The sequence below is a fragment of the Homalodisca vitripennis genome, chromosome 2 (assembly GCF_021130785.1).
Source record: "Homalodisca vitripennis isolate AUS2020 chromosome 2, UT_GWSS_2.1, whole genome shotgun sequence".
In the NCBI taxonomy this organism is placed as follows: Eukaryota; Metazoa; Arthropoda; class Insecta; order Hemiptera; family Cicadellidae; genus Homalodisca; species Homalodisca vitripennis.
The window spans coordinates 47,423,295-47,436,687 of NC_060208.1; the positions used below are offsets into that span (position 1 = coordinate 47,423,295).

General features: G+C 29.4%; 1 protein-coding gene across 2 annotated transcripts in view; it reads right to left on the reverse strand.

Moving 5' to 3' along the window:
- Positions 1–13,191, reverse strand: part of LOC124353897 (uncharacterized protein CG5098) — a 47,158-nt gene extending 33,967 nt beyond the window's left edge. The window contains exons 1-3 of one of the 2 annotated variants that reach the window (XM_046803947.1): positions 13,035–13,191; positions 6,918–6,974; positions 2,873–3,011 (exon numbers count right to left, since the gene is read on the reverse strand). In XM_046803947.1, coding sequence (XP_046659903.1) covers positions 2,873–2,954 — 82 coding nt within the window. In that variant the 5' untranslated portion in view covers positions 2,955–3,011; positions 6,918–6,974; positions 13,035–13,191. Of the gene's footprint in view, positions 1–2,872; positions 3,015–6,917; positions 6,975–13,034 lie in introns of both variants that reach the window. The other variant, XM_046803946.1, reaches the window with a different exon arrangement.
- Between the last annotated feature and the right edge of the window lie 202 nt (positions 13,192–13,393).

A 13,393-nucleotide genomic window follows, 5' to 3' on the forward strand; every position in this document is an offset into this window, starting at 1 on the left:
CAATAAATGTTGTTAAAAAATCAGGGCTCATAAATAACTTTGAGTCAGCCATGTTAACTCAAAACAAACCAAACACCTTACCGTTGGCGGAGTTAGTGGTGCGTAACGTTTGGCCTGCAGTAGTGAAAACGGAATGAACAGATTTTTCGGTGGTGGGGGCACGAGTCCGATCCGTAATGCGCCATACACTGGCGAACTGATACCTGAGCCGAGCCGCACAGCAAGCAGTGGTGGATACGGCTCGGCTCGCCTGACTTTGACTTGGCTCTTTATTGTCCATACACTGACGGATTTGGTCCATTTCTAGGCGAGTCGAGCCAGGCTCGCGAGCCAGACTCGCAGGTGTATGGGGTATTAAGGTTATCAATGACATGCTTTTAAATATTTTGTATTTAGTTTTAGGATTACACAAGAATAGAATCACACCAACACAACTACAAAGTAAATTGACACACAAAAGACTGTGGTTCAAATCGCAACATGTTCGTTAGAGTAGAGTCTTGGACTAAGAAACGACATGATGTAAAGATCCTCATACACATTGGACTATTTGGTTTGAACAGTGTGAATTGTCCGACCAATTGTCATGTGTGTGGGGAAGTCGTAAAGGTGTCTCTGATGTCGAAAAGATGTAAAGGTTCGTTTTGAGCTTCTTTGCCACCGACTTTCTATAAATCTCTTCAGATGAAAATGACTCCAGATTCCAGGAGTTAAGTCTGAGACAGTGTCAAATACCAGATGCTGCAATAAAAGGAAGATGAACTAGAACCAAATTCAACATTCAAATTGAATCAACCTTTCCTACCATAGCTATGAAATGGATAGAACTAACCAAGATAAACTCCACTACATAAAGCAACATTTAATTAACCAGTGAAAGGTGGGGCTTGTATCCTCTTCCGTTTCATAGATACATGTCATGTACAAAATTATGTTTCAAGATTAATCAAGTCCTGATTCAAAGGAGCTTACAAATTATTTCATAATTACTTAGAGAGAGAAAAATTAATTCTAAGATTTTTTGGGTTCTACAAGGTGTTTCCTGGTGCATTAAATTCCCAGTTTCCCAAGTTGGTTATTGTATTAGTTGTTTAAATAAGAAGGCATTGTTGTCAACACTGTACATTAAGTTTTAACTTTGAATAATTGTAACTATCAAGTGAACCACTCACTAAAACAGCTCACTTATATCATTTTCACATTTTTATTGCATGAAAATGTTAGGGTATTAAGACAACCATATATCTGAGATAAGAAGAGTCATGTATTCTATTTTAGATCAAATAAATGTCTATTAATAGATCAAACAAAGTGGTATATTCTTTAAATCCTTCATATTTTTATCTTAAGGTTATCTAAAGTCATTGCACTTTAAGACATGACTGTGTCATCAACAAACACTGTTTTACATCTATTGAAACATTTAGTTATTATGTCAATTACAAGATTAACCATACAATTTGACTAAGACCAGCATACTCCACACTGACACTAGATAACAAGCTTTCAGCTTTCTGTTAAACAAATAGGTATGGAACCAAGAGTTTGGTTCACATCTTATCCTAGGCTATTGATCAATATTGCTTGTAGAAACTTAAAATTGCAGTGCTGCCACTGACAATACAAAATAAAGTTAAAATGTTTTAATGTAAAACCTATTGACACAGCATATAAGAGTAACAGTATCGAGAATTGTTGCATTTTTTGAAAATGGATTTAATTTCTTTCACATAAAAGAAATGCAAACAAAACTGTTTAAATTTATGTTTTTATTTCCCTTAGAATGTTTGTAACATGTTTCTTCTTCATGAGCTGTGGTAGGCATAAACACAGCATTTTGACTTTTTGATTACCATCTCAAATCCCACTAAAAGCCTATACATATGACTACACGACTGGGCTGCGAGGATATACAGAACAGCCTCTCATATTATCCCATATCCTTCATTTAAAACTCTCAACAAGATATATGGCTCTTAAAAACATTTATGGGCCAGAAGCACACAAATCGATAAACAAACATTAAATTAAATCGTTAAGCATTTTAGAAAAATCTATTGTTTTATTCTTTATTTTCATTGGCAAAATCAATATTTAACAATATGAACCATAAGAAAAACCATGTACAAAAATATAAAAATAGCAGCTAAGTTGATGAGAGAATTAGATAACATGCAATATTTAAAAGAAATCCCCTAATAAAATACAACCATAAATAATAGAACAAAAACTACCAAAATAAATTACTGATAACAATATAACAAAAATTAATCTAAAAATACAGAGAATTTTATAACAAATAGAAACTAACATCCATATCAGTTTATTTAATATTATAACATAAATATGCACAATAGAATAAAAAACAAATTTTTACTTATTTTAGTTAGATTCTGTTTACAAAATCAGTTTATGGTAATAACCGTCCTCATGGTAGCATTTAGTGAAAAGTGCTAACTTCACTGAACATATCTCCACAGCCCAAAACCAATTCTATGATCCAAATTTCACTTAAGCTACAGTAACTGTCAAAAATTAGCCAGGTTACACACAATTTTTTAATTAGAAAAAAATCACAACTTATTATTTATGTACTAAAACAAAATAGAAAATTAGTTTTGTGTTGCATATTACATTTCCTACAATGACTTATTTTGTATCTCAAACAGATTTTTAGATATTGAGTATATGTAGAAATAAATTATTAATATTTCAGTTGTAGCAAAATCTACCTCCTTCTGCCAACTGAGCCTAAAGGACAATTTAAAAACCATTGTTAACACTTTAACGCTAGTGCATTTGAGCGCTAAAGAGAAAATAATTATCATACTCGCCAACAGATTTATTGTTCTACATATACTCTCATGCTCACCAGTGGTCTGGCCCCACGGTGGGAGGGTAGGTGCTCGGGTGAAAGGGTGACCCGGATTGGGGGGTGGATATTGCCCAGACATGCTGGCAGAGCTGCAGGTACTGCACGCTCAGGGTCAACACGAGGACTGCAGCAAGACCTGCTACATAGGTTTGAAATCACCATCTGGGGGTACACTATTGTAGTACATGATTGTAAAAAGTGTAATTATAGTAGTCCAAGGGAACAAGAATATCACTAAAAACTATATATACACTGTTGATTTAAAAAAAATAGAAATACACTTTTTAAGTACATCAATATCTCGATTTAATTTTCTTTTTTTACGAGAATTGTTAGGTCAAGATACTAACCCTAGATTTGTCAGTCACAAATAAATATCACATTTTTTAGTTGGCTGTGTAGTGACCTTGAATATATAACAGTGCCTATAACAAAAATCTTAAACTTCAAACATCTTATGCCCTTATTTTTAGTTATAGAATTATGAGTGAGGTTTAATTTTAACACATTCACTTCTAATGTCTCCAATTGGAGACCTTTGGCCACTATTGCAATATACGCTAACATTTTTTAACATACCTAATGACTTTCAATATTTTCTTTAAACAATAAATGTGTTCAAGATATGATTAATACACATCAAAATACTTTTTAGATTTTCTTGTAGTTTTTATTTTTTTTGTATATTTAAAAGATTAAATATAATACGGTTTTTTCTAAATCACCAGAACATTTTTTTTTACCTACAAAACATTTGGATGCACATGAATTATATTTTAAAATTATACATTTCCTATAATTCGACAACAATATATATGAGCGAAAAAGTGCTTGATATGTAACATTGTTCTTAACCCTTACCGAGCCAGTGACGTTACTAGACGTCATGCCTAAACTAGCGCTAAAAGCCAACGACGTCTACTGACGCAAAACCAATTTTTTATTTTAATATTATTTCAAAGCATTTCTGGGTAACAAACTTAGTAAAAACTGTCAAACAAGGTTTATCTAAACAAGAGACAATCGTTCGTGTCTATTTTGAAGGTCACGGCTCTTGTTCGATCGATCGACAAAATAGTGGGCGGGCCGGATGTTCATAGTCTCCCGCAGAGCCAACGACGTCTACTGATGCGCGCTCAGTCCGCCTGTAGCCTTCCGTGAGGTTAGATGTTTATTCGTCCTTCCATTTTCGATCCGCGTTTTTATCTTTTCAATTTTGATGTTAATCAATATTTTAAATCAATTTGCAGTGTATTTTATGTATTATTATCGAGATGTAGGGCTTTATTGTAAAGTTTTTTTTTTAGTTCATTGATTTTATTTAATTTGTATATATATATATATATATATATATATAAATTTTTACTATATTCTTTATATTTTCTCTAAATAAAAATTACTATATGCTTGTTTTTTGTAAAATATAACAATAATTGTGTTCAACTATCGTTAATTTTATGTATGAACACATAGAATGTCAAAATTAAATTTTTTCAGTGAAAAAAAAAATATTTTGTCGTTTTTTTTTTACCTGTTATAAGAATTATAAAAAAAATTGGTTTTGGTATGTGGCTCTTAGGAGTAGTTTTGGTTATTTATTTGTGGCTCGCTAAGGGTTAATGGGGCTAAAATCCAGATGTCTGACAGTACAGCCAGCTCTTAAGAGAACTGTTCAACCCATTTGGGTAGTCACCAGCGATGCTTACATGTTGCTCAGACGGGACCGAACGACAAGTCCACATGCTGTTTACGTGGCCTACATATAACAAAAACTGTTCAGTTAGTTTGCCACATTTCCACTAGATGTCATTGTGATGTTCCTTAATAAGTATTTAGATGCTACAATTAACCAAATTATTTCATTTACATGGTGTGGTTAGACTGACTTTTGTTGATTTTTATTGCTTATTTCAATTATCATAAGGCTTTTTATACTTTAGTAAATTATAAAGGAAAGAATAGTGAAATACAAAAATACTACCATAATATGCACTATAAAGGGGTTGATAACTTTTTAAAATTCAGTATTATGAAATATAAATCTTGTCACAGAATAAAATAGTAACTGAATTTTGCACGGAATAATTGAAAAACACAATGGTAAGGTATATTTAGAGATTTTATTCTAAAATTAGAATTTTTAGATTATATGTAGTTAATTGGGTGAAGTAAATAAAAAGAAGATAACAGTTACAGTAATAGCATTTTATCTAACAAAATGAATAAAAAAATGTTACGCTACACAGTTTTACAAACTACATGTTGTCCGGAACAGAAAGTACTTTCTTACCTTACAGGAGTTACTCTATTTTAGTAGACTCCTGACTCTCTCCCCAAGCGACACGATAAGATTATCGTGTAAAGCTCAACTGCCTGCTGAGTCACAATGCACAATGAACAAATCACATTATGACAATTCTGTTCAGTAATTAAGTTGTAAGTCCTAATGTACTTTGGAAAAGAGTTGTGTGAACAGAATCCTGTTTGTTCATCTTTTTACACAACACCCAGTCATTAAATCCTATTGAATGGTCAAATATTCTTAAAATTCAGGATTATCCACACATCTTTTTTTGTGTCAAAGATTCTTCTTGTGACATCACTATCAGGCAGAAAGTTAGCAGTTAAAACTTTTACAAATTCTTCTTTAAAACGTAAAATATAATGACAAGTGACATAGCAATGCTCAAAAACATACATTAACATCAAAAGGATGCCAACTGATCTGAAAAGTCTAGTCTATGTAAAACTCTAAAAATATAGACAACAGCAATTACTACAGTTGCATAGCAAGATAATTGTTTCGAAGTTTTATTCAAATCAATCTAAATCAAAGTGTATAGAAGCCACAAAATTTGAAGCACGTATTTCCTTTTGTAGCACTTTTAATTTTTAGTAATTTAAAACAAAATAATTACTTCAAAATCAACATAACAAAGTAAGTGTGATTCACTTCATTTCTGTGTGAAAAACGTTATCAGCTATTAAATAAACTAAATACAAAATAAAAATTTGTTTACTAAAAAGAATGTTATGTTTTTTAGACTACCAATCAAAAAATTAATTACTATAACAAGGCCTTCAGAGGCAAATAACACCTCAATGGGCTAAAAAGAAATAAAGATTTAGTACCTTTAAATGGTAATTCATGTTGGAGAGTAAATAAAAATAAAAATACTAATTTGACTTAAACACTATGTTATTTTCCAAAAATCAACAATATACATAGGTTTAACAAATATTCTTTTAACAGACACAATTCAAATTTAAATATAGAGATTTTAATTTACCATAGACAAAAAACCCGTAGGTATTACTGTGCTATAATACCTGAGTAAAAACTTAGCACATGGGAATTAGAATGGAAGTTTAAAACAGTCAAGTTAGTAAAATTTCTATATCAACAGTTTATGTAAAATCAACAATTTTTGTTAAATAAAATAAAGTTAATTTTTGAAAGAGTAAATGTTCTAAAAGGGATTCAAACCTCTACAAACGAAATGATTATTAATCCTCTTTTTACAAATCAAAACTCATTATAATTGATTTGTAAACAATATATATAATTACTTTAAAAGGTCTCTTTGAATTAGAAATAAATCTTAAAAGCTTAACAATTACAAAACAAATATTGTCATAGAACTAATTTTGGGGAACTTAAAAATACATATATATATATATATATATATATATATATATATATATATATATATACATATATATATATATATCATATATATATATATGTATTTTTACAAATTCTTATTCAAACCGTAAAATATAATGACAAGTGACATAGCAATGCTCAAAAACATACATTAACATCAAAAGGATGCCAACTGATCTGAATATATATGTATGTATGTATGTTGTATATATACATACATGTAAACATGTATGTATACAACATACATATATATATATATATATATATATATGTATTTCATTTCACTGGAATATTCCTAGCCAATATCACCAATAAGTTAAATTATTATATAACTAAAAACATAATTAAGAATAAAAATATATTGCGAATGCTCACCATAATTTTACATAATTGCAGAAGGCTCAGTAGTACATAGGCAGTACACTTCAGCTCCTGAAATATAAAAATAATTTAATTTGCAAAACCACAAACTCAATAAATTAATGTTTTAGTTTTAAAGCAAATATTGTTTTTAAAAACTGCAAATATCCATTTCTCAGAAAATGTAGGATAGAAGATACAAATACGCTAATTCATTTAATTCAGATTATAAAAAAAGCTTTGAGGTGTATTTACAAAGACATATCACAATTATTGGTTAATTTCAACCACAACTTTCAAATTAGTTTTCAGTTTATTATAACACAACGTACAAAGATAACTTTAACTTAAAATATTTTAGCAAAATGAATTAAAACAACTTACAATCAAAGATTACAATATATTACATACCTTTATATAAAACTCAAGTTAAGAAAAAAGAAAAACATTGTACTGTAAATGACACGATAACCAGACATACAGTAAAATAGTTAGAATTAGTTAAAATAGAGTAAAATAAATTGCGTTAAAAATTTAATTAGCTTGTTTAATTATTTTTATGTGATAACTTTTATTTTTAAGATTATAAAAAAATGTCTACCACATTTAAATATACACATATATTAAATGGGAAGCTTTTTAGTATTTGGGTAGTATTTACCCATGTATTAATAAAGCAAAAGAAAAATATTTTTTGTGTTTTTTGCATTGAGATAATCAAAAATATGGGAGAAAAATACAGTTTTCTGTTTAAAATTTAAGCTTTCTCCACTTAAACTCCTCATTATTCAAAAAACAAATAAATTTGTTGTACATCTCTTAAAGAAAGACAAACTAAAAATTGAGAGTTCTAAGTTAATAATAATTAAAGGCTTGATTAATTTTTTGTAAACATTTAAAAAATCAGTTATTGGATATCATTTTAAGATTTTGAAAATAACGTATGATACTCTTATGTTCTTGTGAAGATATTTCAAAATACTTTTTGGTGATTACAATAGGTGAGCAGTGACTCATTAGTACTTAAGGAATTAGTACTCATTAGTAGTTAAGGAAGATGAGCACTCTTTCATGTCATCATGTTTGAAAATACATCACTTCTTTTATTTGTTTGACATAGTAACATCAAAATTTTAGAATGCATTTTGGCAAATTTCTATAATGGAAGACATTATTTGATACTGAATCTTAGGTTTTTTGTTATGAATTTTTTCTATTTTAAAAGCTACAATTTATACTGTGACAATACATTAAGTCATTTTTTGTAAAAATTAACTTATATAAAAAATATATAAAACACCAAATATATTTATCTACAAATAGTAATCAAGCGACTTTCTCCCTAAAACATTGTGTGAAATCCCAAATATAAATATTGAAATCCTGTAGAGAAGTTGTACATAAATTGTTAATATACGTTTTTGTCCCATATTTTAGAAGTTCGTGATTGTAACCAATTTGGTTTGTGACAATACCTATGGTTTTGTTTACAGTTTTTCGCTGCAAAAAAATTATACTCTAAAACAACAACAAAATTTAAAAAAACTACATTTAGAATTCCATTATCTTAAGTGTCAATCAAGTTAAGTTTTATCAAGAAAAAAATAAAGAGATGAGAGAGCAGGTTTTGAATGTAAGAAAGTATTTCATAAACAATTTTAGTCAGTGGTGTTACCTTGTAAGGTGCAGACATATATTAACCTCACCTTTACATTTTTTTAAATTTTCAACTCAATTAAAATTTTTAAAGGGGTAATTGTTATGTTTGTGGCGATTCCCTGTCAGAATATCTTAGTAAATGTGCAAAATGTGAAATGATCACAGTTTGTGAAATCTAATTGCATTTTGAATTTGCTAATAAAATGGAAAGCACTTGGGACCATAGGGTGAGTCAAGGAAAGATTCTTGGTAATGTAAATCTTGTAAGAGCTATGGTAAGGGGCAGTAAAATACAAGGATTTAATACCACAAGAATTAACTGCTAAAATGCAAGCAGACTTTGTAAAGAAGATAATGACTTTGAGGTTAAGTATAGTACACAATTTAATGAATTTAAACAAACCTTCAACTGCTTCAATGTTACAATTAAAGAAACCAGAACCTTTTTTATTATAATGATCTAAATGGAGTTGACTCAAAGAAACTGCAAAGTAGACTACTGGTCAATTGACCCTTTTCTATATATACCTTGGTTTGGTTGAACCATGTCCCTAAAGAGATTTGAAGCCATTCACAATGTGTTTAATCTTACATAAAAAATTTAGCACCCAAAAGGCCATCCTGATTATAACCCGTGGATAAAGCTCAGGCCCATTTTAGATACTATAAGCAGTGCTTTCAAAAAACATTATGTTCCTGATCAACATCTAAGCACTGATGAAAGAGGATTGGGATGCGTAATAAGTGTTTATTGTGCAGTATATGACTAGTTAATGACGAAAATATGCCAGGTCCATTCATTGAAAAGGTTGTCGAGGATCTTCTAGAAAATTCAGATCTTCTTGGAAAAAGGATATGTTTTTACAGATAATTACTATACGAAAATTCTTTCGACAAAAGACTTTTATTTGCTCAAATCTTCGTAACTGGTACTGTCAACAAATGCAGTCAAAGATTACTTAAGGCAGCATTGGAAACTAGGCTAAGTAAGGAGGAATTTGTTTATCACAGAAATGAAAAAGTGTTATTCGTTGAGTATAACTACCAACCAGGATACCCGTATATTTTCTTACATTTGTGTATCACACCCAAAATGGTCAAGACCACTGGGGTATACTTATAAAGGGTCCTACACTCATTATTGTTGTTTTTATTGAATGGATTGATTTGTTTCTATCCGAATGATTAATTCAATATATTATTTAACTTGACATAATATAATTTCAACTTAATTACAGTAATTTTTAAAGTAAGTAATAAACAGCAAGAAGTAATAATTAATTTTTTTAGAATTTGTAAATGATAATCAATATGAGAAAATTATGTGAGATATAGATATATACATGTGTATGAGTTTAGCTCCTTATTAACCATGTGTAGAATCTTTTTCTCCATTTCACAAAAGCGGTTACTCACTGCTACCTGGGAAAGCTGTAAATATTGTAAAGTTTTACTGATATGTAGGTCTAGGCCAAAGTTATTTTTTAATGTTATTGTTAAATTTGTTATTAAAATTGTAATGTATTATTACTCTTCTTGCGTATGACTGTTATATAATATTGAAGTTTCATAATTAATTTTGTGAATACATTACTGTATAATTGTTCAATAATAACAATTCAATGGCAAGTCTAGGCCGCTTATTAAAGTCTTCCCATCCACAGTCCTAGTTGTCATGAAGCAGAAAACCCTTTGCTTACTGATCACAATAAACTAATGGAAGGAGTCAACTGTTAGGATAAAGTTTAAAACAATTAGAGATAGGTGTTGACAATACAGAACGTGTTTAGTGGATAAAGTTTTAGGCTACAATATAATAAGTGGCAACCAACACAATTGGATGATGATTATCGATTTTAAATATTGATAATATCAAACACCTCGTTTGATCTATAGATATTCATTAATAATCATTGCCAGCCTTCTTTATTTAGACTAGTGACGTCAGTACCTTATTATTTTGTTTATGTAGGAAAAGGCCAATGATGACAAGAACAATGGTGATGAATATGCAAATATTGGCTCAAAATGTTTTTAAATGGCTGAAAAAAATTATCTAGCACCTTAAACCTGAAGTATCCTGTTTGTAGTGAGAAGGTGAAAACTAGAATTAAAGGTGGAAATCAAATGGTGTTTCACTACAAGTAAAGTGAAATTAAACACAGCATTGTAAGAAACGTACATGAGAAGACTTTTTTTAAACATTCTAAATTTCGTATTATGAATATACCGAAAATCGTGTACTATTTTAGTTGAAATCAAACAAACTATGACATTTTAATGAATGAAAGTAGTTTTTACGACATCAGTACCTGCAGAAATACTATTTCCGATCCGGGATAAAGTAATCACAAGTACTATGCTGCTTAAACAGACATTAAATAAAGTTTAGATATTTTATGTAATCTGAATCAAATACATTTCTTTTACATACAAAAGTATAGCTTCTCTATATTAACATTTCTTAAGCCTAAAACATAATTCAGCTCAACATCGATCAAAAAATTTACTCAAAGTAAAAACGTGTTTGCAAATCAATTCAAAATTAAAATCATGTGATTTATTATTGACTAATAGCGGTAAGAACAGTGACATATGTGTCTTCTTTGTTTCACAAGCATTCACGTTTATCCTTGAAAATAAATATGATAAGTAAATGTTATTGTTTTGTTGTAATTAAATCAATTATATATTATATTTTAATTTGTAAATTATATTAATATTTATACATTAATTTCTAAGATTGAAAACTAGCCAAACCTTATTGTTCTTTGAAATATCTATTACGTTATTTGGACCAACATTTTGCTTTCAGTCCTTTGGATGGTCATGAATATAGATGATTCATATCATTCAATAATTATCATCATCCAAATGTATTGGTGGCCGCTTATTATGCTCGCAGCCAAGTAATCATTAATATGATTCTATTGTGGTGGTGGCTTTTTATTATACTGTAACCGATGAGTTTTGCTACTTATTTTTGTTTTTGTAAATATTATTAATAAACTATAAATTACGTTATTGCCAACTCTTGATGAGAGATATACTGTTTCATATATATAAAAAAATGACATTGCTTTAATATAATATGTTATAAGAATATTGCCATTTAAATAAAAATTGCTCTGTTGCAAGTTTTATCAATGTAAACATATAAAAATATGTGAAATGTCTATCAAACTATACATTTTCTCAAACTAGAAAAATGTATGAATATTTTGGAAGTTTTATTTAACAAATAGCCTAGATATACCACTTCTGGTGTGGTATCCTCCTAAAAAAAATTAAAATTTTACTGAAACAAAAAAATGTACTTGTATCATAGTAAAAACACACGTTTGAAAAAAAATATATATATAGCCTATATACCCTTACAAAACCTGGAGAAGTAGCCTGCCAAAAGAGGTAATTTAGTTCCAGTTCTACAGTTAATGATGAATTAAAAATTATCTGATGCTATGCGATTGATAAAATGTAATAAACAAAACAGTGTAATGTAATTTTTAGTTCTCTAATTCAATTGTGGCATTGCCCGATTATTATGGGCCTAGACTTATTGAAGACATTATTTTGTTGTCAAAACCTATAAATTAGGATTTTGAATATTCTTGATCATGGTCCGGTTAGTAAAGATAAGAATTCAAAAAGTTATGGTCCAAGCCATTTGACTGAATGTGGATTGAATCTTTTTCATATTGGATATAGTTTATAACTTAATTTGGTGAACAAATTTATTACATTTGTAGCATAGTTCTGCGAAATAAACAAAATAGAGTTACTTGAATTTTTTTCTAGTCTAATTAAAAAAAGCATATCTGGGCACAAAAAGGTTAGTACATTATTTCATATGCTCAAATTTAAATTTATGATACTACTACATAAAATCTTAATATTTAACATAAATATAACCTGGGTAGCCTAGTTCATGAGTATTTTTTAATTTTTGACTTTAAGTTCCATATTTGACAGGATTGTACTTATTTTTATACATTACATGCACATATATACATATATAGTAATCTACATTTTATTAATTGAAGTATGTCCAACTCAAATGTAAGGTTTGAAAATAGTATGATCTTTAAAAATAATAATAAATAATTAAATACAAAATAACCTTATTTTAAGAATTTGTAAAACAGTTGTGTTGTCCTATGGTTATGAGACAACTTGGTAAATAAAGAGACTGACAGGATAAAAAATACTTTTAAAATTTTATAAATATGGATGTTTTAGCTAAACATAAAGTTATCGGTGTTGTCTAAGCTGTACTATCAGCCAAAATTCAACTCTACAATGTTGTCAGGAAAGCCTGAACTATGGACAAAATATGATGGTGTGACGTCGGACGGAAACCAAGTAGATTCAGCAGAATGTATTATGAGGGTTTACACGAGGCCGTACAAAGGCTGTATTTCTATATCAGTGCTTTTCAGGTTACAGCAATAAAGTGCAAAAAACAGTACTTACAGAGTTCACAAATATGATGATTGCCTAACTTCCAAAAACTTTGTCTGATACCAAAATGAATCCACCCAACTTCACAGCACAATCATTCGGAAGATGTAGCAAAAGCAAAGATGGCGGCGAATAGCAGCAGCGATTCGAAGGCAACATAGCACTATCAAATAAAATTGATCGACAGCAAAAGTTGTCAACATACAGTTATATCAACAAATACAAGATTTTGGTGAACCGACCCACTCCAACTTCTAAATTATTACAAATAGTCAAAATGTTTGAATACAGCTAAAAAGGGAGTCAGTTTGTGGAAGAATAAAGGACAAATTTTATTCTCTTTTGGTCCCAGATAATATGTTGAGGTTGAG